Source organism: Zootoca vivipara, chromosome 12 (genome assembly GCF_963506605.1).
Source record: "Zootoca vivipara chromosome 12, rZooViv1.1, whole genome shotgun sequence".
In the NCBI taxonomy this organism is placed as follows: Eukaryota; Metazoa; Chordata; class Lepidosauria; order Squamata; family Lacertidae; genus Zootoca; species Zootoca vivipara.
Genome location: NC_083287.1, coordinates 57,395,366 through 57,421,328, shown reverse-complemented (window position 1 = coordinate 57,421,328; position 25,963 = coordinate 57,395,366). Strand labels below are relative to the sequence as shown.

General features: G+C 49.2%; 2 protein-coding genes across 6 annotated transcripts; both read right to left on the bottom strand.

Annotated features, from left to right (window-relative positions):
* Positions 1-861: 861 nt before the first annotated feature.
* Positions 862-13,585, bottom strand: LOC118092054 (gastrula zinc finger protein XlCGF57.1). 2 transcript variants are annotated; one of them, XM_035129787.2, is made up of 4 exons: positions 11,268-13,585; positions 9,013-9,133; positions 8,235-8,351; positions 862-4,612 (listed from the first exon to the last, which is right to left on the bottom strand). In XM_035129787.2, the coding sequence occupies exons 1-4, from the start codon at positions 11,271-11,273 to the stop codon at positions 3,336-3,338; spliced, it is 1,521 nt and encodes a 506-aa protein (XP_034985678.1). In that variant the 5' UTR covers positions 11,274-13,585; the 3' UTR covers positions 862-3,335. The 2 variants fall into 2 exon arrangements, with proteins under 2 accessions (XP_034985678.1, XP_060136493.1); XM_060280510.1 differs by having other exon boundaries at positions 862-4,609; positions 11,268-13,584.
* A 2,483-nt stretch (positions 13,586-16,068) lies between these two features.
* On the bottom strand, positions 16,069-25,363 carry LOC118092207 (zinc finger protein OZF). Of its 4 annotated transcripts, none has more exons than XM_035130034.2 (4): positions 25,275-25,363; positions 22,281-22,438; positions 20,278-20,404; positions 16,069-18,341 (listed from the first exon to the last, which is right to left on the bottom strand). In XM_035130034.2, the coding sequence occupies exons 2-4, from the start codon at positions 22,302-22,304 to the stop codon at positions 17,032-17,034; spliced, it is 1,461 nt and encodes a 486-aa protein (XP_034985925.1). In that variant the 5' UTR covers positions 22,305-22,438; positions 25,275-25,363; the 3' UTR covers positions 16,069-17,031. The 4 variants fall into 4 exon arrangements, with proteins under 4 accessions (XP_034985925.1, XP_060136494.1, XP_034985927.1 ...); XM_060280511.1 differs by having other exon boundaries at positions 25,294-25,339; XM_035130036.2 differs by lacking the exon at positions 25,275-25,363 and adding an exon at positions 23,081-24,543.
* Between the last annotated feature and the right edge of the window lie 600 nt (positions 25,364-25,963).

Here is a 25,963-nt window from a genome sequence, read left to right as displayed (position 1 = left end):
GGTCTGCTGTGAATAGGAGTAGCATTGAACACTGCTGCTGCCAGTCAGTGCAGGTAATACTAAGCTACATGGAACCATGGCCTGACTCGGCCTAAGGACAGGTCTTGTTTGGGAAGGCCATAACTCAGTGGCAGACCATCTGCCCTGCATGCAAAGGACCCAGGTGCCATAACCAGCTACTCCTGGTAGAGGCTGCGAACGTCCCTCCTCTGAAATCCAGGAGCTGCTGCCAGTCAGTGTAGACAATATAGGACTAGCTATATCTCAGTATAAGGGAGCTTCCTGTGTTTTATGGTGGGCGTTGGGTTGCAGCCTAGGGAACTCAGAAAGTTCTTGCTCATTTTATATACAGTACTGTATATTCCTGCGTATAAGACTACTTTTTAACCCAGGAAAATCTTCTCAAAAGTCGGGGGTCGTCTTATACACCGGGTCGTATTTCTTATATGGTGAGAATATCCCAAACTCTATATTTTAACTGGAAAAGTTGGGGGTCGTCTTATACGCCCAGTCGTCTTATACGCCAGAATACTGTATATGGTAAATGTTTATTTGAAACTGCTCCTTGTTGCACTTCAAATAATGTGCTCTGAATCCAGAAACTTCCATCGTTTCACTTAAAATACCACAAAAAGTGTTTCACGGCACCTTGAGAATTCTGACATTCTCTTTTTGTATATTGCTCGACTCTGAGATATATAGCTATACAATTTACGTTCTAGGAAATTTTATTGGCTGCCACTGTTAGAATTTTTCTTGCTCTCCTTTAAGCCACTAACTTTACAAATAACAACGAATTAATAATAATAATAATAATAATAACAATAATAATAATAATAATAATTTATTATTTATACCCCGCCCATCTGGCCGGGTTCCCCCAGCCACTCTGGGCGGCCTCCAACAAAATATTAAAATACAGAAATTACAATTATTACAATCTACAGCAGTTTGAAGATCACCGTAATGTACTTGGAAGACAGAATGGTTGCATTGGGATACGTGAAGAGGTCGAAATGCAATCTCTTGCCAATGGGATCATTCTCGCCACCTGCCCTTTCCCCATTTCCTTTCCTTCTGACCTGGCTGCTTAACATTCCTGATCCTCAAACCACGGTGTGTGCATAGCAGCACACTTTTTGCAAGAATTTTTGCTGGCTCTCTGAAGGTGCCGTTAGCCTCTGACCTGGCATTTCCTGCAACAGACCAAGGCAGCTTCCCCTCTGGCATGTAAACACCAATTCACTTTCACATCTCCTGTCAGGACAGAGAAAAGGAAGCAACTCACGGAGCGCAGTTTCAAATGGTTTTTAATGTTGTTTTTAATGCTGTAACACACCCTGGGAACTTGGGGTGAAGAATGCGTAAACGATGCATTAATAATAATAGTTGAACTTGTGGAACTCCCTGCCACAGGAGGCAGTGGTGGCCACCAACCTAGATTTATCTTCCCCACTGTCTCTTAGCGCTGGTCTGGGGCGAAAACAGCCTGTTGGCTCTGTCAAGGAAGAATGGCTGCTAGCTGAGATGGCGAAATTGATGTTTCATATTAAGAGAAAAATCATTGTCGATATTTACTACTTCTTATGGAGCTTTTGTGTGAAAAAGAAAATCGACTTGTGAGATGAGATCAGGGTTTGAGGATTGAAGAAAACATCGGTTTATAGAATGCAGAATTGTTGGCGTGGATATTTTGACTCATTTTGAAGTTCTCCTTTTTCTTTCCCCCTTTTCAGTTTGTTTTTGTTTAATTGGTTTGTCTCTGATATTCCAAGATACTGGGTATTTTGATATTAACATTTGCATATCTTTTTTCAAACTTGAGTAAAATCTATTGGGGGAGGGGAATTCTCCACCTCTGCTTGAACATAACTTCTAGAAACACAAGGAATTGGGGGGGGGGGCAGGATAGAGAGACCCAGGTGGCGCTGTGGTTAAACCACTGAGCCTAGGGCTTGTTGATCAGAAGGTCAGCGGTTCGAATCCCTGTGACGGGGTGAGCTCCCGTTGCTTGGTCCCAGCTCCTGCCAACCTAGCAGTTCGAAAGCACGTCAAAATGCAAGTAGATAAATAGGAACCGCTACAGCGGGAAGGTAAACGGCGTTTCCATGTGCTGCTCTGGTTTGCCAGAAGCGGCTTTGTCATGCTGGCCACATGACCTGGAAGCTATACGCCGGCTCCCTCGGCCAGTAATGCGAGATGAGCGTGCAACCCCAGAGTCGGTCACGACTGGACCTAATGGTCAGGGGTCCCTTTACCTTTAGGATAGAGAAGGGTCTGGCCCACATAGAAGGATCATTAAAGGAAAAAAGGCCATGTCCCAGTTGGACATTCCCATGGGCCCTTTTCAGGCTGGGCCAGTGACTCCCAAACTGGGATGGCTCAAGAGGGGAGTAAATGACTATCAAACTTTTAAAAGCGGGAACCACCAGTCCAAATCCTGTTTTGTTGACTTACTTAAACTAAACAGGTGCAACTGCATTTTGAATACCTGCAACTGAGCATTTGTCTTTTGAATTCTATGGTGCTGTTATCTTCCACAGTGCATCACGCAGACCGCTATGCTGAATAATGCTTTTTATAGGTGTATCCGCAGCAGCACAACCGGGCGTCTTCCTCTGCCCCAACTGCAACAAAACATGTCTCTCCTTCCTGCTTCGGTCTCTGCAGCCACTGCAGCTGCTGTAACTCTCCAATGGTTTAACTTCATCCCCAAAGGAGCAACTCCTGCATTGCCCCCGGGGGGGGGGTGTTGGCCAAAAAGGTTTGGGAACCAAGCAGGTTGGCATGTTTTTATCTATCATGCAATTGTTGGACATAGCGGAATGGGGGGAGGAACCTGGCTCAGAGCCTGGGGAGGGGGGGGTGGGACAGTGATGAATAGGAAGGAGGAGGAGACTGGGAAGAGGAGGTGTCAGAAGGCAACAGGGCTTAGTGAGCGGGAAGAGTCTGTGGCAGAGAGGAGTCCAGACTCAGAGGCAGAAGCTGAAGAAGGAGAGGGAGGCTTAGAGGCAGAGATGGGTCAGGCTGGGGAAGAAGCACAGGGTGTCTCCTCCTGCTGCAACAAGCTTACCTCTGCCATGCTCTCCCAGAACCAGAAGAGGCATGAAAAGGGCAGGGGAGAGATAAGGCTTCTTGCAGGCGCCGTCTCCGATTGCTTGGGGAAAGCCCTGCGGTGACGGGGACTTTCGGTCTTGGGAACTAATCAGAGGGCACGACACGAGTTGCTTTCTTCATGAGGTGTGACTTGCTCAGTGTGATGTTCTGCTGTCAAAATGCAATCCTCCCTTCCAACAGGACACCAGGACTGGACTCTCAGTGGGAGCTCTCTCTCCTCACCTGTGGCTCCTTTGATGCAACAGGAGGGATTTCCGCTGCGGAAACTTCCTCCCGCAATGAGCACACCCAAAAGGCAACTTTTCAGGGGGGGCAGCTGCACGCAGAGAGGAGGGCTGCTTCCGACCCCCGCCTCTCCCGCCGGCGGATCTCGCCTCTGCCCGGGTCGGGCCGGTGTCCCCGGCGGACGAGGACTCTTCGCCGTGAGTCAGCAGATGGGCCCTCATGACCCGCTTGTCGCGGAAGCGCTTCTCGCACTTGGGGCAGGCGTGGGGCTTCTCCTTCGACAAGGCCTTCTGCAGGGCCCGGCCCGTGCCGTCGCTGGGCGGGAGGACCTGTCCCCGGTGCACCTTCAGGTGGCTGTTGAGGTGCTGCTTCTGCCGGCAGGCCTTGCCGCAGAACGGGCAGAGGTAGGGGCGCTCGCCGGTGTGCATCCGGTTGTGGATGCTGAGCGTCGCCCGGTCCCGGAAGGTCTTCCCGCACTCGGCGCACGAGTAGGGCCGTTCCCCGGTGTGCAGGCGGAGGTGCTTGAGCAGGTGCTGCTTGTAGGCGAAGCGGCGCCCGCAGGCCTCGCACGAGAAGCACTTCTCGCCCGTGTGGACAAGCTGGTGGATGCGGAGGCCGCGCTCCTGCACGAAGGTCTTCCCGCACTCCGGGCACGAGTAGGGGCGCTCGGTGGCGTGGCAGTCCATGTGCGCCGCCAGGATCTGCTTCAGGCGGAAGCGGCTCCCGCACAGGGCGCAGGCGAAGGGGCGCTCGGTGGAGTGTGTCCCCCAGTGCTTGCGGAGGCTCTGCGGCGTGCCAAAGCCCTTCCCACACTGGTCACACACGTGGGGCTTCTGGGGGTCCGGCGGGCGCTCCAGGTGGCTCAGCAGCTGCAGCTTGGCGGCCAGGCGCTTCTTGCCCCCGCAGGCGGCCTCCACGGGGGGAGGCGGGCTCCTTTTGGGGCGCAGGTGGGTCTTGATGTGCCGCTTCAGGTCCCCCCGCGAGGGGAAGCCCTTGGGGCACAGGTGGCACCTGAAGGGCCGCTCCCCGGTGTGCGTCCGGATGTGGATGGCCATCGCCACGTTGCTCAGGAAGCTCTTGCCGCACTCGGGGCACTTGGGAGGTTTCATCTTCAGCGTCAACTTTGGGGCGCCCTCGTCCTTGGGGGGCACAATCGCCGCCTGCTTCTCCGTTTCTGAAGACGGGACCTTCTTCCTTCGCCCACGCCGCCGGCGGGTGGGGGCTGCTCTTTCGAGGTCTTCATCGTCTGCCATCCTGATGCAATCTCCTGCTGAGAAGAAAGGAAAGGGAGACACATACAGGTGAAACTTGGAAAATCAGAATATCGTCCAAAAGTGCATTTATTTCAGTAATGCAACTTCTTATTTTTATTTTCACAAATGCTTTCTTTAGGAAATTCCACAGTAATAAAACAAAGTGTTACAACAATACAAAAATAAACATCACTATTAAAGGTAAAGGGACCCCTGACCATTAGGTCCAGTCGTGACCGACTCTGGGGTTGCGCGCTCATCTCACATTATTGGCCGAGGGAGCCGGCGTATAGCTTCCAGGTCATGTGGCCAGCATGACTAAGCCGCTTCTGGCGAACCAGAGCAGCACACGGAAACGCCGCTTACCTTCCCGCCGGAGCGGTACCTATTTATCTACTTGCACTTTGATGTGCTTTCAAATTGCTAGGTTGGCAGGAGCTGGGACCGAGCAACGGGAGCTCACCCCATCACAGGGATTCGAACCACCGACCTTCTGATCAGCAAGCCCTAGGCTCAGTGGTTTAACCCACAGCACCACCTGGGTCCACATCGCTATTACATTTCATTAATTACATTCCATTTATAATTGACCCGCCTAACGACAAATAATTACAATTGCCACATATGAAGGCTTGACATATCTTGCTTTGCATGTCATGCATCTATCTCCTATATTGGTTTCACCTTTTAAATTGCGTTACTGAAATAACTGCACTTTTTGACGATATTCTAATTTTCCGAGTTTCACCTGCCGGCAGGACGGAGAGGCGCTTTATCGACGGTTGCGTTCGCCTCCCGACTTTCCAAAGGTTTGACAGAGAATAGAGCTGAACCATAAGGGAGTACAAGAGAAATAATCTGGCCGTAGACCAGAAGATAGAATCACCGGAAAGCATCACACAAACTCCCAGGTTCAGTACCTCTGCAGGTACCTTCAGTAGGAGGTGGCGGCAGCAAGGTGAGAAGGGAGAGAGGGGTCCGCTCTGTATCAAAACCTGCACAAGAGGAGGAAATGCTTCCTAGTACTACTACTGCCTCATCTTCGCCTGTCAGCAATCAGTGGCTAAAAAGGCGCAACCAGCCAGTAATGCTAGCAGTCCTGTGTGCATATTTTCATCTCCAATTGCGAAATCAACAGAATCATAGAATCATAGAATCCTAGAGTTGGAAGAGACCACAAGGGCCATCCAGTTCAACCCCCTGCCAAGCAGGAAACACCATCAACGCATTCTTGACATATGCCTGTCAAGCCTCTGCTTAAAGACCTCCAAAGAAGGAGACTCCACCACACTCCATGGCAGCAAATTCCACTGTCGAACAGCTCTTACTGTCAGGAAGTTCTTCCTAATGTTTAGGTGGAATCTTCTTTCTTGTAGCTTGAATCCATTGCTCCGTGTCCGCTTCTCTGGAGCAGCAGAAAACAACCTTTCTCCCTCCTCTATATGACATCCTTTTATATACAGTGGAACCTCGGTTTATGAACACCTCGGTTTATGAATTTTCGGTTTATGAACACCGCGGAACCATCTGGAACGGATTAATTCATTTTCCATTACTTTCAATGGGAAAGTTCGCTTCAGTTTATGAACGCTTCAGTTTATGAACAGACTTCCGGAACCAATTACACCCATGCTTCAGTTTATGAACGCTTCAGTTTAAGTACTCCGCGGACCCATCTGGAACGGATTAATCCGCTTTCCATTATTTTCAATGGGAAAGTTCGCTTCAGTGTATGAACGCTTCAGTTTATTAACAGACTTCCGGAACCAATTGTGTTCATAAACCGAGGTACCACTGTATTTGAACATGGCTATCATATCACCCCTTAATCTTCTCTTCTCCAGGCTAAACATACCCAGCTCCCTAAGCCGTCGACAGAAGCAGAAGTGCTTCCATCAGTGTCTGCTAGTGCATTCAAATTGAGTGCTCCTGTTGCAAAACCATCTGATCCTTCAGAATTATTATTTTATTTATTTATTTATTTATTTATTTATTTATTTATTTATTTATTTATTTGTACCCCGCCCGTCTGGCTGGGTTTCCCCCGCCTCTCTCTTTTGTTGGGCGGCTTCCAACAAAAACAAAAATACATTAAAATATCACAGATTAAAAACTTCCCTAAACAAGGCTGCCTTTAGGTGTTTTCTAAATGTCAGGTAGTTGTTCATCTCCCTGACCTCCGATGGAAGGGCGTTCCACAGGGCGGGCGCCACTACCGAGAAGGCCCTCTGCCTGGTTCTCTGTAGCTTTGCTTCTCATAGCGAGGGAACCGCCAGAAGGCCCTCGGCGCTGGACCTCAGTGTCCGGGCTAAACAATGGGGGTGGAGACGTTCCTTCAGGTATATAGGACCGAGGCCATTTAGGGCTTTAAAGGTCAACACCAACACTTTGAATTGTGCTTGGAAACGTACTGGAAGCCAATGAAGGTCTGTCAGGACCTGTGTTATGTGGTCTCGGCGGCCGCTCCCAGTCACCAGTCTAGCTGCCGCATTCTGGATTAGTTGCAGTTTCCGGGTCACCTTCAAAGGTAGCCCCACGTAGAGCGCATTGCAGTAGTCCAAGCGAGAGATAACCAGAGCATGCACCACTCTGGCGAGACAGTCCGTGGGCAGGTAGGGTCTCAGCCTGCGTACCAGATGGAGCTGATATATAGCCGTCCTGGACACAGAATTAACCTGTGCCTCCATGGACAGCTGTGAGTCCAGAATGACTCCCAGGCTGCGCACCTGGTCCTTCAAGGGTACAGACACCCCATTCAGGACCAGGGAGTCCCCCACACCCGCCCGCCCCCCGCCCCCCAAAAACAGTACTTCTGTCTTGTCAGGATTCAACCTCAATCTGTTAGCCGCCATCCGCCAACCCAAGGGTACCCCAGTATTGCCTCTGCGTAATGCAGCGGTCAATAGCGTCAAAGCCAGAACGTGTGTATGATGGTCCCTTTAAGCCTGCAAAGATTCTGAAAGATGGGAGTGTGCTGGACATTTTAAAGACTTTCCCGCAAGGCGTGCCCTCCCGTGTTGGTGTCTCAACAACAACCCTGCGAGGTAGGCTGGGATGAGAGCCCCACCATCGCGGCCTGGGCTAGGGGAAGTGGCGGGGCCCTTTGCAACACCTCCTCTTTCCCTCCCCGAAAGGACAAACCCCCCCCCATCGTCCCACTTGGCAGCGTGCAACTCTCGTGAACCTTTGCGGAAACAGAGGAAGTCGCCTCGGACCAACCCGGATCTATTGGGCCACCTAGGGATGTCTACACCGGCCGGCGGCAGCTCCTTCCCCTAAAAATAAAACAATATTCTAGTCCTCATGGTTCTGGAAAAGGGTCTGATTGACAATTTGGCTCAGGAAGTCGCCTTCTGCTATATCAGATCTATTGGCCTGCCTAGCTCAATGATGTCTGCACTGACTGGCAGCAGTTTTCCAGCAGGGCTGTCTCCCAATCCCACCTGGAGATCTCAAGGGCTGGACCAGCTAATCTTCTGCCTGAAAAGCATGTGCTCCAGCACTGAGTTATACGGTTAAGTCCTCCTGGCTGCAAAGATCCTGCAGGGTGAATTTGAGGCCGGCGGCCAACCTCAAAGGGCTGTTGTGCAGCTTTCAAAAAGAGAGTGGGGGAACCAGAATGCAACATGGACCACTGACCTAGCCACTGGCCCGAAGGGTCTCTCCACTGGGGCGGCTTCCAAAACTCTCCGATGTACAGCTCAGCCTCCTCCCGTTCGATTTTGCTGATGATTTCCGGTTTCACAGACAAGTGGCCTGCGTGGGAGAGAGAGACATTTTCATTTTATTTCAGCAGTATTTCTGATGGCTGCTTAACAGAACCTCCACAGCCAGGGGCAGTCTATCTCTCAGTCTCAGGTGCTGTGAAAATACCATGAATTTTGCGCTCCGTTTGCAGCTGGGCACGTTCCGTGAGAAGGAAGAACTCTCAGAGCCTGGGTGAAAATGCCCCTTGATCTGTTCTATTAGGCAAAACGATACTTGCGGAGAAATTTCATGGACCCTTTTTCAGATTACCTGAGTCAAATGAAATTGCAGGCAGGTCTGGAAATCTCAGCAAAGGAATGAGAATGATAAAGGAATGTAAAGTAGAATATATGTAATAGAAATTAGTAGCAGAGAATTTAAGGCAGTAGAGAAAAGGATTTGAACAGAAACATCACGGCAAGTAAGGATTAAAAAGACAAAATGCTAAGGGGTTATTGTATTGTAAACTGAACTGAATTTGTTAAATTGTCTGTAAATCAATTTTTTAAAATATGATAAAGAAAGGGAAATTCATGGAGGACGATGGGCCTCTCCATCAAACAGCAGCCATGAGAGCTAAGTTGAGCCTCCACAGGCAGAAGCAGTCTACCTCTGAGTAACTAATGGGCTCTGCAAATGAAACAAGAGCGGCAGGTGGCGTTATATTTACCCACGGAAAGGACTGCCTCGTAGTTTTCCACCATCACGCCCCGGTAGAGTTCCTTCTGCCATGGAATTAATTCCGCCCACTCTTCCCGGCAGAAGTAGACGGCCACGTCCTCGAACGTCACCTGCAGAAACGAGGACGTAGAATCGCTGGAAGGGAACCCCAAAGGCCATCCAGTCCATCCCCCAGAAATGCAGGAAGTCACAAGCTGTGATGGAAGCCAACATCCCTCCTGCAACACAGCCCTCCTCACCCCAAAAACAAACCCTACGACCGCCTCAGATTTTCTGGAATATGGCATTAATGTAATTTAATTTAATTTAGTGTATTTTTAATCTTTGTTGGAAGCTGCCCAGAGAGGCTGGGGAAACCCAGCCAGATGGGCAGGGTACAAATAATAAATTTATTATTATTATTATTATTATTATTATTATTATTATTATTATTATTATTATACCGATGGTACACAGTTCAGAGGTTTGTTGGAGGTGTAAAAATGGGGTAGGTATATTTATGCCAATGTGGTGGGAGTGTAAGAGAAGAAGAGAATTTTGGGAAACATATATGATGAACTTAAAAAGATATTTAAATTCTCATTTACAAAAAAACAACAACACCCGGACGCCTTCCTATTAGGAATCATGTCCACGGAAATTAAGAGAAATTTTAGACCACTTTTCATGTACGCAACCACAGCGGCTAGGATTTTAATAGCGAAGAACTGGAAAAGTGATGTAATCCCCACAAAAACCGACTGGCAAGCAAAAATGATAGAATATTTACAACTCGTATAGTATTATTATTAATTGCCTTTCTGCAAAGAGCTGGAAGTGGCTCTCCCCCTCCTCATTCAATCCCTACAACAAACCTGTAGCACTGGGAGTGTCTGACCAGGATCTGGGAGAGACCAGGGTTCGAATCCTCACTCAGCCACGAAGCTCACTGGGTGTGCCACCAATGCGCCACTCTCGGCGTCTCAGCCCAAACTACCTCACAGGGTTGTTGCAAAGATAAAACAAGGAGGGGAGAGAACCATGTAGGCCCCAACTTGAGCGCCTTCCAGAAAAAAAGTGGGATAAAAATGCAAGAAATAAATTAAATTCCAAAGAAATTTGGTGCAAGATTTTCGGGATTGCCTTTTGACAGCAACGGCAAGTATGACTGAGGCAGCTACTGTCCCAAGTGTTACTGATTATTTTCGGCAATACCAATGGAAATGTGTTGTCAAAAGGACATATTATCTTGGCGGCACGAATAGCAATTGCAGCTCAGTGGAAAGCAGCCCAAAATTTAACACCAAACGCTTAAGGCTGCTCACTCTGGAATAGAGAAAATTACAAGTAATCTGAGATTTCGACCAGGACTAGAACCTCCTTTTTTATATGATTCTACCTTCCTTGAGTTTAGGGCATTCATGGCTTTGCTATTCTAACCCCTGTCCCAATAATAATAATAATAATAATAATAATAATTATTATTATTATTATACCCCATCCATCTGGCTGGGTTCCACCAGCCACTCTGGGCGGCTTCCAGCAAAAGATTAAAATACAGTAACGCATCAAATATTAAAAACCTCCCTAAACAGGGCTGCCTTCAGATGTCTTCCAAAAGTCAGAGAGTTGTTTATTTCCTTGACATCTGATGGGAGGGCGTTCCACAGGGCGGGCGCCACATTCTGCTTGCCTCTTTGTATAATTTTGTTCATCCTTTACTTTCTGTCTGTTGCAATGACTCTTCGATCTGCTGCGGATACGTTGCAAAATGAAAATTTATAAACCATCATCATCATCATCAGGGCTTCCTTTCAACCAGAACTCGGTTCCAGCCCCTCTTCTAAGAGAACGAGGGAGGTGTTCATGGTGAGCTCAGAAACCAATTTTTCTAGAAAAACCGATGGTGATGATGATGATTTTTAGAGAGCAGCTGGCGGCCAGGATCCGCAACCTTGAGTGAGCTGCTGGACCACTCATGCCCAGGGCCAAGTTGCCGCTGTTCTGAGTTCGAATCCCGACATGTTTTCTCCACCAGCAGCGATCTCTCTCCCTTTTTCCTCTCTTGGAGGGCGCGGGCGGCCCCCGGCAACGCCTAGCAAAAAGGCGATGCGGGCCGGAGCTTTACGCGCGCCTCCATGGCGCCCGGCCCGCGCAGGGGAACAAAGGGCCAGGCGGCAGCGGCGAGGGGGAAAGGGAGCCCGGCCTGCTCGGGGCAGGCAGGCAGGCAGGCGGTGCATTGCAAAAAGGCAGAGGCGCTTTTACCTCCATCCTGGAGCAAGTAGCTTCCGCGGCAAGGGGCGCAGCAGCAGCAGCAGTCCAGGCTTATCCTCCGGGTCAGTTGGCAACCTGGCTGCAGAGGCGAAGCTGCCAAGTGTGCAAGAAAAGCCTTTCTTCCTTGCAACGCGGCTCCTCCCTTCCCCGACGTCACAGAGCGGCGGAAGGCACAGGAGCAGCCAGTGCGTTTTCTTCGGGTGCGTTGGCAACCCGGCTGCAAAGCGCCTGGCCTTTCTTGCAAAAAAACACACCAAAGCTTCTTTCTTCCCTTTTTGTGCAACGCGGCTCCTCCCTTCCCCGACGTCACACAGGGCATCGGGAGGCACAAGAGCAGCCGAGGGCGGGGCTTCCTTCGGGTCAGTTGGCAACCCCGCTGCAAAGCCCAAGACCCGGTCCGTCCAACTGCTTCTTCGCCTTCCCGGCTGCAAAACGTCGCTCTCCTTTTTTTGCAACGCGGCTCCTCCCTCCAGCTTCCCAGTGCAAATCCCAGATTTACGGGGTTGGAGACGACGTGGCCCCCCCTTTTTTTTTTGCAACTCCCTGGGATTTGCAAATCCCTAATTTTGGAATTCTGGTGCTGGAGGAGACTCTTGAGAGTCCCGTGGACTGCAAGAAGATAAAACCCTACCTATCCATTCTTTTTTTATTATTTAAAAAATAGATCTTTATTAATTTCTTTCTTTAAAAACCATTACATCTCTCTATATGTACAATCCACACCTTTGTGATAACTTCCAATTATTCTCTCTGTAATCTATATATTAACCTTATCTTATCGCACAATTCTGAACTTCTGTTTACATTTTTTCTTTCAAGTTTAAATCAGGTTCAGCTTTAGTCTGCAGTTAGGATTCCGGATATAGTTTCTTAACTGTTACAACATTTATTGGTGATGTCAACAAGGGGATCCTGGGTTCCAAAATTCCTTTCTATTTTACCCATATCAGGTATAATGATTTTCTTACTAAGTGGTTCAGGAAACCCTTGTGGACTTTAACCTTATTGTAAAGTAGGTAAGAGTGCCAGCCAAATCGATTTTCCACACCTTCCAGATCTAATATTTCTGGATTTTTCAGAGTTACCCATTCCTTTAACCAAACTAGGCCCGCTGCCACATGGTACAACTCTAAATTTGGGAGAGCAAATCCCCCCTCTCTTTCCTGTCTGTTAGCAGCTGGTACTTTATTCTTGGACTCTTACCGTTCCATATAAACTTTGTTATGTCCTTTTTCCATTCAGTAAAGCATTTTACACCCCCCAAGATTGGTATAGTTTGGAACAGAAACATCAACTTAGGAAGTAGGTTCATTTTTACAACTGATACTCTGCCCCAAAGCGATAGATGTAATTTATTCCATACTTCCATCTCCTTTTTAATTTCTTTCCATATTTTCTTATAGTTATCGTCATACAGATTTAAGCTTTTAGGTGTTATCCAGATTTCTAGATACTTTACCTTTTTTATTATTTCTAGGCCTGTCAATTGATGTAACTCTTCCTTCTCTTTCTTATCCATTCAATTTCATTTTTAAACTTCCAAGCGTCCTTCATATCCAGGCTTTTTTGTCATATTGAAAAATGTTTGAGGCAATTTCCCTTTCCTTTTGTCTTTTACCTTCCCTGTTCTGTCCATTTTTGGGTCACACTCCATTTAAGCCTCCCATCAGTAGCATTTTACCCTCCACGTACTCCATCATTTTAGTTTCCGCTTTTTAAAATTATGGTGCTGGAGGAGACTCTTGAGAGTCCCATGGACTGCAAGAAGATCAACCCTATCCATTCTGAAGGAAATCAGCCCTGAGTGCTCCCTGGAAGGACAGATCCTGAAGTTGAGGCTCCAAGACTTTGGCCACCTCATGAGAAGAGAAGAATCCTTGGAAAAGACCCTGATGTTGGGAAAGATTGAGGGCACTAGGAGAAGGGGACGACAGAGGACAAGATGGTTGGACAGTGTTCTCGAAGCTATGAACATGAGTTTGACCAAACTGCGGGAGGCAGTGCAAGACAGGAGTGCCTGGCGTGCTATGGTCCATGGGGTCACGAAGAGTCGGACACGACTAAACGACTAAATAACAAGAAGAATAATTTTGGGATCACCACCCTCTTGGTCCCATCAATGCACCATTGGTGCCCCCTACCCTGTAAAAAGCATCTTTCCATTCAAATTGGTAGCAATCAATCCAGGGCCAGATTTAGGTTTGATGAGGCCCTAAGCCAGGCGTCAGCAAACTTTTTCAGCAGAGGGCCAGTCCAAATCCCTCAGACCTTGTGGAGGGCCGGGCTATATTGGGGGGGGGGGGTGAACGAATTCCTATGCCCCACAAATAACCCAGAGATGCATATTAAATAAAAGGACACATTCTACTCATGTAAAAAAAAACACTGATTCCCGGACCGTCTGTGGGCCGGATTTAGAAGGTGATTGGGCCAGATCCGGCCCCTGGGCCTTAGTTTGCCTACCCATGCCCTAAGCTACTGGAGGTAATGCAGCCCTTTATATGTCCAGCTGTCCTTTGTCAACAACAAATTGTCGCTGTTTTTGGTGCTGAATATGTGCTATGTTTTTGGTGCTGAATACTGTATATGCTATAAAGGTAAAGGGACCCCTGACCATTAGGTCCAGTCGTGACCGACTCTGGGGTTGCGCGCTCATCTCGCATTATTGGCCGAGGGAGCCGGTGTATAGCTTCCGGGTCATGTGGCCAGCATGACAGCCGCTTCTGGCAAACCAGAGCAGCACATGGAAACGCCGTTTACCTTCCCGCTGTAGTGGTTCCTATTTATCTACTTGCATTTTGACGTGCTTTCGAACTGCTAGGTTGGCAGGAGCTGGGACCAAGCAATGGGAGCTCACCCCGTCACAGGGATTCGAACCGCCGACCTTCTGATCAGCAAGCCCTAGGCTCAGTGGTTTAGCCCACAGCGCCACCTGGGTCCCAATATATGCTATAGCAGGGGTCGGCAACCTGCGGCCCATGGGCCACAAGCAGCCCACGGGGGGTCCTTGAACCGGCCCACGAGCCGCCCGCGAACCGAGCCGCCAGCTTGGCGAGTCCCTGCGTGCTGAGCTAAACCAGCACAGCACGGGGACTCGCTTCTGCAGCACTGGAAATTGTGTCTGCGCAGACGCTGGAAATAGCGGACAGGCGCATTCATGCACATGCGCGGTCCTGCCCACGGAGGGATTTCCACTGGAGTGAACCAGCCCAGGCGAGGTAAACCTTGCAGACCCCTGTGCTATAGGCTCATTTATGGACCTAATAGGTATCTAAAGCCATTTGCACATCACAAAATATGTATTTTATCAAAGTAATTGTTGAACTAAAATACAATTAAGAAGTATATTAATAGTGAAATACAATTAAGAAATATATTAAAAACATCATAGGAACCTGCACAACACAAAACACTGTTGCTGTATGTAGCTTTCATTTTATTTGTTTTTTATCTTATATTTTGGAAATGTACATCCAGTTTTTCCCCAAGAGAGTGGGGCCCTAAGCTATAGCTTGTTTAGCTTATGCCGTAAATCCGGCACTGAACTGCACATTTATTCAAAATCCAAGCAAACCTATTTTCTTTAATTAATTCAACAAAACCGACGGACTTGATCCAAGGCTGCCACCTTTTCAAAGTCATGATTTACACCTCCAGCACCCACCTGCCACCCGCCTGTTGAGGGTGCTGGGAGTTGTGTAAGGGCAAACTATAGTTCCCGGGAACCTTTGCGGGGAGGAGGGGGAGTCATGTGGCAGAGGTGCTTAACACGTATGCTGTGGGTCTGCCCCAAGTTAAATCAATGGGTACCAGGGCGAAAAGTCTGATTCCGTATATTATACACCGAAGGTGGGAGTCGGAAGCAACGGACAAAACACGAAATACCTTGAGGATTTTGTCGGAGGCAATTCAGTGTGTGGCAAATTCAAATTCCAGGTTAGGGATCACTAACAAAGGGACTGCAAAGAAAAATGCCCTTATGGAAAACTCTGGTGCGGCTGTGCTTGGAATACTGTGCGCAGAAATAAGATACTCGGTGCTTTTTTCCTATAAAAATATGTTTAGGGGTACTCTTGTTCCGTCTGAGACTCAGGAAACACCGTGAAAGGGAATGAAGCCGCCATTGCGGGTAGCAATGGAACTGATAATTCAACGTGTTAGAGAAGTAACTAAGCAAATTTAAATTTTTTAGTTTCTTCTCCCGTTAGATTCACAGAACGTTTAGGGGTATGTGTACCCCTGCGTACCCCCAGAAAAAAAGCAGAGACTATACTAGAAGTCATTCATTAGAGAGAATATATTGTTGTGGCTTGGAGGTGGGTCAGTCTAGATGATGGCCGGTGAACTTTCCAATTCTTGGGGCCCTGTACCCAGCGAAGGTTAATAATAATAATAATAATAATAATAATAATAATAATAATAATAATAATAATAATACCCCGCCCATCTGGCTGGGTTTCCCAGGTTAGAATTTAACAGAGGCATTTTGTAAGATGATGGATGGCCTTAGCCCAGACACCCCCAAACTGCGGCCCTCCAGATGTTTTGGCCTACAACTCCCATGATCCCTAGCTAACAGGACCAGTGGTCGGGGAAGATGGGAATTATAGTCCAAAACATCTGGAGGGCCGAAGTTTGGGGATGTCTGCCTTAGCCGGCTCGAGTGCGGCAGCTAGACTGGTGACTGGGAGCGGCCGCCGAGACCACATAACAGCGGTCCTGAAAGACCTACATTGGCTCCCAGTACGTTTCCGAGCACAATTCAAAGAGTTGGTGCTGACCTTTAAAGCCCTAAACGGCCTCGGTCCAGTATACCTGAAGGAGCGTCTCCTCCATCGTTCTGCCCGGACACTGAGGTCCAGCGCCGAGGGCCTTCTGGCGGTTCCCTCGCTACGAGAAGCCAAGTTACAGGAACCACGCAGAGGGCCTTCTCGGTAGTGGCACCCGCCCTGTGGAATGCCCTCCCACCAGAGGTCAAAGAGAACAACAACTACCAGACCTTTAGAAGGCATCTCAAGGCAGCCCTGTTTAGAGAAGCTTTTAATATTTGATGGATTTCTGTATTTTAATATTTTGTTGGAAGCCGCCCAGAGTGGCTGGGGGAACCCGGCCAGATGGGCGGGGTATAAATAATATATTATTATTATTATTATTATTATTATTATTATTATTATTATTATTAAGTGTCTTCATCCGCACCTTTGAGCTGCAATACAAACCATTAGGGGGGAAGGGGATGAGAGCAATTCGTACAGCAAAGTGTATAGATTTCTTTTTGCGGCTCCCAGACACATCTTGATGTATGTTTATTCCCCCCACCCCCAAATCTACACCCCCTCTTTCAGCCAACAAAAATCCACAAGGTCGTTTACAATAAGGGGGAAACGAAACTGACAATCAACTATTCATTTGGCAAATCCCACGCACAGCCCCGCCTCCCACACACAAAGAACTCTCGATACAACTACAGTAGAATAAATGCAGCCCCTTCCGAGGCAAAACTGTCGCTGCGGAAATGGAGGGAGGAGCCTCGTAGCTTATGGGGCGCGATATTTAGCAGCTAAAAATCACCCCTCCTTCCTAATTCCTAACGCTACTCCCTGCCACCGGCTTTCTACAGAATCTGAACGTGGAGCCCAGAACACGCAGCGGGGCATTTGAGGGAACCCTCCGTGCGGTTGGATTTGTTCAGCAAAAGAGTCCGGCACCCTCTCGCGAGGGTACTGTGGCGTTGTCCTTACGGCATGGCCCATATTCATTGGATGGAGAAGGCCACGTGGAATTTCTGGTGGCGGATGAGGTGGTTCTTGTGGACGAAGCTCTTCTCGCAATCCCCGCACGGGTAGGGCTTCTCCTCCAGGTGTATCTTCTGGTGTTCCCGGAGGTACATCTTTTCCCGGAAGCTCCTCCCGCAGACCCAGCACATGAAGGGCTTCTCCCCTGAGTGGATCCTCTGGTGGACCGTCAAGCTGCTCTTCCCCCGGAAAGTCTTGCCACACTCCAGGCAGGGGAAGGGCTTCTCCCCGGTGTGGATCCTCTCGTGGTACGTGAGGGTCCTCTTGGCTCTGAACGTCTTCCCGCACTCCTGGCAAGAGAAGGGCTTTTCCCCGGTGTGGATCCTCTGGTGGTCCTTCAGGTACATCTTCTCCCGGAAGCTCCTCCCGCACTCCCAGCAGATGAAGGGCTTCTCCCCGGAGTGGATGTTCTGATGGACCGTCAGGCTGCTCTTGTCCCGGAAGGTTTTCCCGCACTCCTGGCATGGGTAGGGCTTCTCGCCCATGTGGATCCTGCGGTGGTAGCGGAGGGTCTTCCTGTCCCGGAACATCTTCCCGCATTCCTCGCAGGGGAAGGGCTTCTCGCCGGTGTGGATCCTCTGGTGGCTGACGAGGTTGCTCTTCTGGACGAAGGTCTTCCCGCACTCGTTGCAGACGTAGGGCTTGACCCCCGTGTGGATCCTCTGGTGCAGGGTGAAGTGGCTCCGGGTCCGGAAGCTCCTCCCGCAGTCCTCGCAGTGGTAGGGCCTCTCGCCCGCGTGGATCCTCTGATGATCCCGAAGGTAGTGCTTGTCCCGGAAGGATTTCCCGCACTCCTGGCAAACGCAGCGCTTCTCGCCCGTGTGGATCCTCTGGTGCACGATGAGCTTGCTCTTCTCCCGGAAGGATTTGCCGCAGACCTCGCAGGGGAAGGGCTTCTCCCCCGTGTGGATTCTTTGATGGACGCGGAGGTCGCTCTTGTCTCGGAAGGCCTTCCCGCACTCCTCGCACCCGTGGGGTTTGTCCCCCAGGTGGATGCTCCTCTGGTGCCGGTCGAGTTCCTTCCTGCCCCGGAAGCACTGCTCGCACAGCGGACAGGGATACGGGCTCCCCGCGGGGCTGGCGCCCCTCGGCAGCGGTTGCTGCTTTGGCACGAAGGCTTCCTCCGTCTCTGTTTGGCGCTCGAGGCTACGAAGGGGCGAAGTCTCCGGCGGCCCCATCGCAGGGCCTCTCGGCGGCTCGGCGGGGACATTTTCTTCGTCCGACGTGTTCCAGAACATTCCACTCGAGGAAAGGAGGTAGAGGTCGTTTCCTGGGACATGGAAAGATTCACATAGCAAGAGGGTGAGCATGAGAATGGATTCAGTTGACGAGAAAGGAGATTCGGGCTAAATATCAGGACTTGATGGTCCTTGGCAGTCGCTTCCAACTCTACGATTCTATGGTTCTATGAAAGGCCCAGCAGAACCAGCCCAGATCTCTGTGAAATGGGAACTCTAGAATTGTACGGTTGGAAAGACCCCCGATCCCTGCCAAAAGGTGGAATTGCAAAAACATGGCTTCTCTCTCAGCGGAGCACCGTAAAGGAAGGGATCCTCCCCTCGCTTAGGAAGAAGCGTGAGATATTCCCATTAAACCAGCACCGACATGTTGCATTCCCAGAACTGCAGCGAGGGAGCACATTACGTTCTTTGCCAAAAAGATCGTTATGACGTGGACCACACCTTAAGAACAAGGTGCGTCCCCCGCTCAGAGACCACACATCTTAGGAACATTATGTTCAGGTGTCTAACTGCAGGTGAAGAAACCACGGTTCTTGGAAGGAGATTCAAACTCAACATCGGGAAGAACTTTCTGACGGCAAGAGCTGTTTAACAGTAGGACAGTCTCCCTTGGGAGGTGGCAGACTCTCCTTCCTGGGAGATTTTTAAGCAGAGGGTGGGGGACCATCTGCCAGGGATGCTTTAGCTGAGATTCCTGCATTGGAGGGGGTTGGACTAGATGACCTTTGGGGTTCCCCCAACTCTACAATTCTATGCTCATCTGAAGCTGCCCGGAGCAAATTCCTCTTCCCCCCACTTAACCCCTTCTCCGTCCCAGTTGGCAAGTTCTGTCGGAAACTCAGAGGCAGCAATTTTGAGTGCAAACCACTTTCAAAACAGAGCTGGGCCTGAAAAATGCAGGCAGGTTCGAATAATAGAATTGTAGAGCTGGAAGAGGCAGGCAAGAGGCAGGAAACCAAAGATAAACACGATCCACGTCTCCCTTAATCAGGAAGAGAATTTTGGGAAGATTTAAAGTAGTTTTACGCCTAGGCTTTATCGCCACTACAGGCCGCCAAATGGCCAAAATGGGCAACTGGGCAACCCAGCCAGACGGGCAGGGTATAAGTGATAAAATTATTATTATTATTATTATTATTATTATTATTATTATTATTATTACTCTCTGTACTGGAAGATTTAGGAATGGTTGTTGGATATGAGCTGCAGGGGGGGGCATTTATGGGAACTCAGAAATCCCCGTTTTAAGGAAATTTTAAGGAAACAGATGTCAGGGGCTCTTTAGCTGTGACTCCTGCATTACAGGAGGGTTGGACTAGAGGACCTTTGGGGGTCCCTTCTGATTCATTCAATGATTTTATGTATAGTGCTTAGATCTGGGCAAGCTGACCGGCTCATGTTTAGGAAGTGGAGATGCTAAAGGGAGGGACATTTCACTGCAAGGGAGACGCTGCTGCTTGTTGGATTAACTCCCAGGCTTCGGCCAAACTCCCAGAGACCCTCTCTTGCCATCTTCGCTGCCATTAAAGTCCGGGATCTGCAAGGCAGGCTCAGTGAAGAACACAAGCCCTCACAAGCTCTATTGTCCCAAGCAGCTGGAGAAGCGAATATTATCTACTGCCTCGCATTTGTTGCCGAGGGCCTTTCTCCTATGTTAACTATGTACATAGAAAGGAAGCAGCCTCCAGTCCTTTTTGGACTACAATTCCCATTGTGCTGGCTGGGGCTGATGGGATTTGTAGTCCCGGACACCTGAAAGGCGCCAGGTTGGAGCAAGCCGACACTGCCAATATCAGCGGTTGTGCCTTCACTCTGCCAGACGCTTCTGCCGCCTTAAAAAGGGAAGTTTTAAATGCCCGGGGTCTTATTATGGCTTCCAACAAATTATTATTACCCATCCAGAATCTCCCCCATGTTCTGCCCCACAGATAAGAACCCGCCGTGAAAGGGAAGAGGGGCATTTACCCAGAGATATGAGCATTCTGTAGTTTTCCATCATCACCTCCCAGTGCAGCCCCCTCTGCCAGTCGTCCAGCACCTCCCATTCTTCGGGGGAGAACGAGACGGCAACGTCCTCGAACGTCACCATGTCCTGCAAAGACAAAGGCGGTTCAGAGCAGCTCCTGGAGCCACAGGGTCAAGCCATTCCATGCCAGGCAACCTGCCAGCTAATTCCAAACTAATTCCCCTCCCCCCTGGTTCGATTGATTAAAGAGAGATCCATATTTTCTACATTTGTTAATCCAGAATGCGGCAGCTGGACTGGGGACTGGGAGCGGCCACCAAGACCACATAACACTGGCCTTGAAAGATCTACATTGGCTCCCAGTACGTTTCCGAGCACAATTCAAAGTGTTGGTGCTGACCTTGAAAGCCCTAAACGGCCTCGGTCCAGTATACCTGAAGGAGCGTGTCTACCCCCACCATTCAGCCCGGACACTGAGGTCCAGCGCCGAGGGCCTTCTGGCGGTTCCCTCGTTGCGAGAAGCCAAGTTACAGGGAACCAGGCAGAGGGCCTTCTCGGTAGTGGCGCCTGCCCTGTGGAATGCCCTCCCATCAGATGTCAAAGGGAAAAACAGCTACCAGATTTTTAGAAGACATCTCAAGGCAGCCCCGTTTACGGAAGCTTTTAATGGATTTCTGTATTTTAATATTTTGTTGGAAGCCGTCCAGAGTGGCTGGGGAAGCCCAGCCAGATGGGGCGGGGTATATATAAATAATGAATTGTTGTTGTTGTTGTTGTTGTTGTTGTTGTTGTTGTTGTCGTTACAGGTAAACTTTCATTGCCCTGCTCTCCACACACACACCTGCCCTGACTGGTGGCATCTCCCAGGTGTATTCTGCAAAGTACCTTTGATGCAATGATAATAGGACATTCATGAGGATTCCTACGGTTCTGTCCGCACAACAGCCAGTTTTCTTAGTTGTTCTCTGATGCTGCTCCAACGTTGTTGCATTATTATTATTATTAGTAGTAGTAATTAATTTTGTATAAATAATAATAATAATAATAATAATAATAATAATAATAATAATAATTTTTTATTTATACCCCGCCCTTCCCGGTTTAAAAATCAGGCTCAGCGCGGCTAACAGCAAATATAAAGCATTGATTAAAATGCGACTTAAAAACAGCATAAAATACAACATAAAATGCAGCATCAATATCAATAAAATTCAAAAATTCAGGGGTCATTTTGGGGGGAAGAAAAAAAAACCCCAGTCAGTAGACATCAAGTGATCACCAGGGCTATCTGGCCAAGTTGGTCCTACTAGGGCCAGCAAGGAGACCCGGGAAGAATTTAAATGTGGGGTCCCAGAAAGAGTTTCTTCATAGAAGAGGAAAGGGAAAAGGGAAAAGGGAATAGAGGATCAGGCTAGTTCAAATTGAAGGCCAGGCGGAATAGCTCTGTCTTACAGGCCCTGCGGAAGGAGATCAAGTCCTGCAGGGCCCTAGTCTCATAGGACAGAGGATTCGACCAGGTCGGAGCCATCACTGAAAAGGCCCTGGTCCTGGTGGAGGATAGTCTGGCTTCCTTAGGGCCCTTCATCCGTAGATCTCAGGGGATTGTTTCTCGCTGGAGGAACACTCTGCTGGAACAAAACCAGGACTACTCCAGGGTGGTATTCCACCAACCTTTAACTTTGGCACCTGCATTTCAGCGGGCGAGAGGACTAATGACCCTCACGAAGGATATTAATGCCTCCTAGGCAGGATGGCTCTGTGCTGCCTCCACAGTCCCAATTGTGGAAACCAATTGCTGAAAACCGCCCGGGGGTGGGGGGTGGGTGCGCTCCTTGTGCTCGGATCCAGCTTGTTGGTTTCCTACAGGCATCTGGCTGTGAGCACAGGATCCTGGACCAGAAAGCCCCCCCCCAGGCCTGATCCAGTAGGCACTTCTTAGGTTCTTACGTTTACTCAACGGGGTGCCCCTTCAGGACGCTGTCAGGCCCCCACAGTTCCTCACCTGAATCACGACGTCTTCCGCCATGGTGCTGGGTCCCTCTGAGGGCTGGATCCGGCCAGAGGCGCGAAGCTGACCTGTTGCTGAAGGGCGTTCCTGACACCCCCACTTTGCTCGGCAGCCAAAACTTGGGGAGCAGACTTCAGTGCAGATCAACAGATCTGGGGGGGTCAGGAAAGAGAGGAATGAAGAGGCAAGATAAGCAGATGGGAAGGGAGAAGAGGAGGTGTTTTTTGGGGGGGTTATATTTATTTAAATAATTCTATAAGCTATGTGACTTTGTTGCTCAATTCAATCCTATTATTATTATTATTATTATTATTATTATTATTATTATTATTATTACCCTAACTTCTCCCCTGACAAGACTCAAGGCAGGTTATGCATGCAAACCTCTAAAAACATTTAAAAGCAAGTAAACTTTGTTAGAAGCAAAGCAACAGGCGTGTATAAGCTCTATTGAAATCACACAGATAACTGCATGGCACCAGCCCAATCCTAGGATTGTAGAGTTGGAAGGAAGCCAAGGGTCATCTAGTCCAACCCCCTGCAATGCAGGAATATTTCACCCCAATTGGGGCTCAAACCCACGACCCTGGGATTAAGAGACTGAACCGTTAAAAGCAGTCGGTTCCCCAAGGCCCGTTGGGACAAGGAGGTCTTCACCTGCCAGCAGAAGGACCGCAAAGAGGGAGCCTGGTAGTTGTTATTCTGCCTTCCCCCAACCTGGTTCTGGCCGATGGGAGTTGTAGTCCGAAGTTGTAGTCATGCAAATCCGGGCTAAATCACCCGAGCAAACTCACCGAACTTGCTAAACTTTGCCTATCCGGTCGCAATGTTGAGAAGCTCCACACCGAACGGGGAAAGGGGTTAAATGAAACTGCAGACGTTGCAGGGAAAAAAAGGTAATAATAATTGCAGGGACCCAACTTTCCTGCTCAACTGGCTGCCTTTCCTCTCCAACACCCTCCAGGACTTGGGAAGCTGCCTACCAATAGGAAGTCAAGACTCTTTGCCCAGATAAGTCTCCTCTGTTTTCGGCTGGTGGGGGGCTCTCCAGGGAGGGGCTGGGAGATTTCCAGGGAGCGCTGGGAAAGAACCTCGCCTGCAAACCCGGAGAGATGCTGCCAGTCAGTGCAGACAGCTCTGGGCTCAATGGACCCAACTGTCTGCCGGCAGAAGGTGGCTTCCATTGTTCCTATAGCTTGCAGAAAGGGTCTTTTGCATCCTTTCCTACCTGCTGCATCCTACCTGGAGACGTCAGGGGCTGAACCTGGGAGATGGAACAAGCTTTTTTTCTGCTGCTCCTGGGGGTGGGACCCGAACCGACGGATTCTCAACCGACAAACTCAACATTAAGAGCCATTTGAAGGTGGAGAGGGCTCCCTCAGAAGGTGGCAGACTCTCCTGCCTTTTTAAACAGAGGTTGGGCGGCCATCCATCTGGGTTTCTTTAGCCATGATTCCTGCGTCGCAGCAAGTTGGGCTAGATGACCCCTGGGGTCCCCCTAATACTCCACAGTTCTATGATTCTAAAGGCAGGAGCTCCTTGAGGTCTGCCCATCGTGAGGGGGTGGCATATCCCCTACTTCCCTCCCCCTGCACCAGTGGCCTCTTGCAAGTCCAAGAGGAATTGCAGAGTTGGCAGGGTCTCCCCCAGAGGTCCTCTAGCCCAACCCCCTGCAACGCAGATGCCCCCAAAGCCCTGGCTCTGGGTGCAAAGGTAGGGAGCCTGGGAGCCTGGTGGGGTGCAGATGGAGAGACACCCACCTGCTCCCCCCCCGGCCTTTGATGGACTGAACTGGTTTCTTTCTCCACTTAGTCTGCTTCCCAAGTTTCTAGTGGCTGTTATGAGGGTGGAGTTAGTTGGGGGGGGTGTATGTGCAATATACTGCAGGTTGTTGCTATGAAAACGTTGATGTTTAGCGCATCACTTGACCACCACCACAGCCCCTCGTGCAGCATAATGTATTTATGATTATGGCTATAAAGCCTTGGAGACCTTTTTGCAACACAGGCGACTCAGTTCTGGGCACCTCAGTTCAAGAAGGATACCGACAAGCTGGAACGTGTCCAGAAGAGGGCAACCAAAATGGTCAAAGGCCTGGAAACGATGCCTTATGAGGAACGGCTTAGGGAGCTGGGTATGTTTAGCCTGGAGAAGAGAAGGTTAAGGGGTGATATGATAGCCATGTTCAAATATATTAAAGGATGTCATATAGAGGAGGGAGAAAGGTTGTTTTCTGCTGCTCCAGAGAAGCGGACACGGAGCAATGGATTCAAACTTCAAGAAAGAAGATTCCACCTAAACATTAGGAAGCACTTCCTGACAGTAAGAGCTGTTCGGCAGTGGAATTTGCTACCAAGGAGTGTGGTGGAGTCTCCTTCTTTGGAGGTCTTTAAGCAGAGGCTTGACAGGCATATGTCAAGTGCTTTGATGGTGTTTTCTGCTTGGCAGGGGGTTGGACTGGATGGCCCTTGTGGTCTCTTCCGATTCTATGATTCTATAACGTCTTGAAAATAAATGAGTGGATATGGTACCAAATATTTGTGGCTCCTCCTGTGATGAGCTGTGATTCCTGCACTAAACGGGATGGGGTGGGGGGTTATTTTTGAACTAGAGGACTCTGAAAGGTAAGGAATCTCCCCCTTCCATCTCTGCATCCCTGCGATTCCATGAAATAATAAAAGATGCAAGAAAGAATCCCGTTCAATAAAATAATTGCAATAGACTGTAACGGCAGCAGCGAACACGAATTCTCCGAAATGGCAAATGCACCAGCAATAGAAATAATGAAGCAACAGGATAACAGCTGCCACACCAGTTCTATGGAATAATAATGAATGCAAATAATAATAATAATAATAATAATAATAATAATAATAATAATAATAATAATATCATCCATCTGTTCCAGTTGGGGAGGGGGGAGAGGGCCCAGGATATTGGGGGTCTTTCTTCCTCCCCCTGCCTCCTCCCAGGCCCCCCAAAACTCACCCTCCGGCCCCAGAGGCACCTCTAGCGCGAGCTCCCTTTGTTTTCTCCCAGCTCAATGCTTGGCAGTCCCCCCACGTCCTCTCTCTCCCTCCCTCTCTCTATGGTACCCCCCCTCCTCCCATGTCACTTCCTCTCTCGCCTCTCTAGAAAGTTGCCCTCCCTCATTTTAACCCTAAGAGCACCCCATCCCTGCAGGCACCAATGGAAGGCTGGAGAGATCACCCAGGGGCGCCCTCTGCTGGGCTGCAGGGAGAGGGCAGCCTGCCTCAGCCAGGTGTGCGCCAGCTGCCTCGGGCGGCAAAATGATGTGATCCTTTTTTATTCTTATTTTTCTTTTTTCTTTTTTTTTGGGGGGGGGGGATGTCTCAAAGTGGCTTGCAGCATTCAGATGCGCAAATAAGTTCAAAACCTACATTGCAGAGATCCGGCAGGGTGCAACACTTTGAGCAGCAGTTTCTCAAACTTTTTCCTTTTTATTTTTTTATTGACGTTTTCACAATACAGTAAAAGAAACAAACTCACCTCCAGGAAAGAAAGGAAAGAAAGAAACTAAAGAAAGAAGGAACAGATTGGAAAATGTTAACTGAAGATATGGGTGAAAATTGTGTATATTTAAAAACACTGGCAGGATTGAGATAAATTCGACAGTGTAGATATAGGGTCATAATAACGGAATACTGATTGCTCGA

Coding starts and splice junctions, on each gene's coding strand:
- LOC118092054 (XM_035129787.2), bottom strand. Junction 8,352..9,012: donor CGAGGCAGTCCTTTCCGTGG/GTAAATATAACG, acceptor TCTCCCACGCAG/GCCACTTGTCTGTGAAACCG. Junction 4,613..8,234: donor CCCTTCGGGCCAGTGGCTAG/GTCAGTGGTCCA, acceptor CTTTCTTCTCAG/CAGGAGATTGCATCAGGATG.
- LOC118092207 (XM_035130034.2), bottom strand. CDS start 22,304: ATGGCGGAAGACGTCGTGATTCAG. Junction 20,405..22,280: donor CGGAAGACGTCGTGATTCAG/GTGAGGAACTGT, acceptor TTGTCTTTGCAG/GACATGGTGACGTTCGAGGA. Junction 18,342..20,277: donor CAGAATGCTCATATCTCTGG/GTAAATGCCCCT, acceptor TCCATGTCCCAG/GAAACGACCTCTACCTCCTT.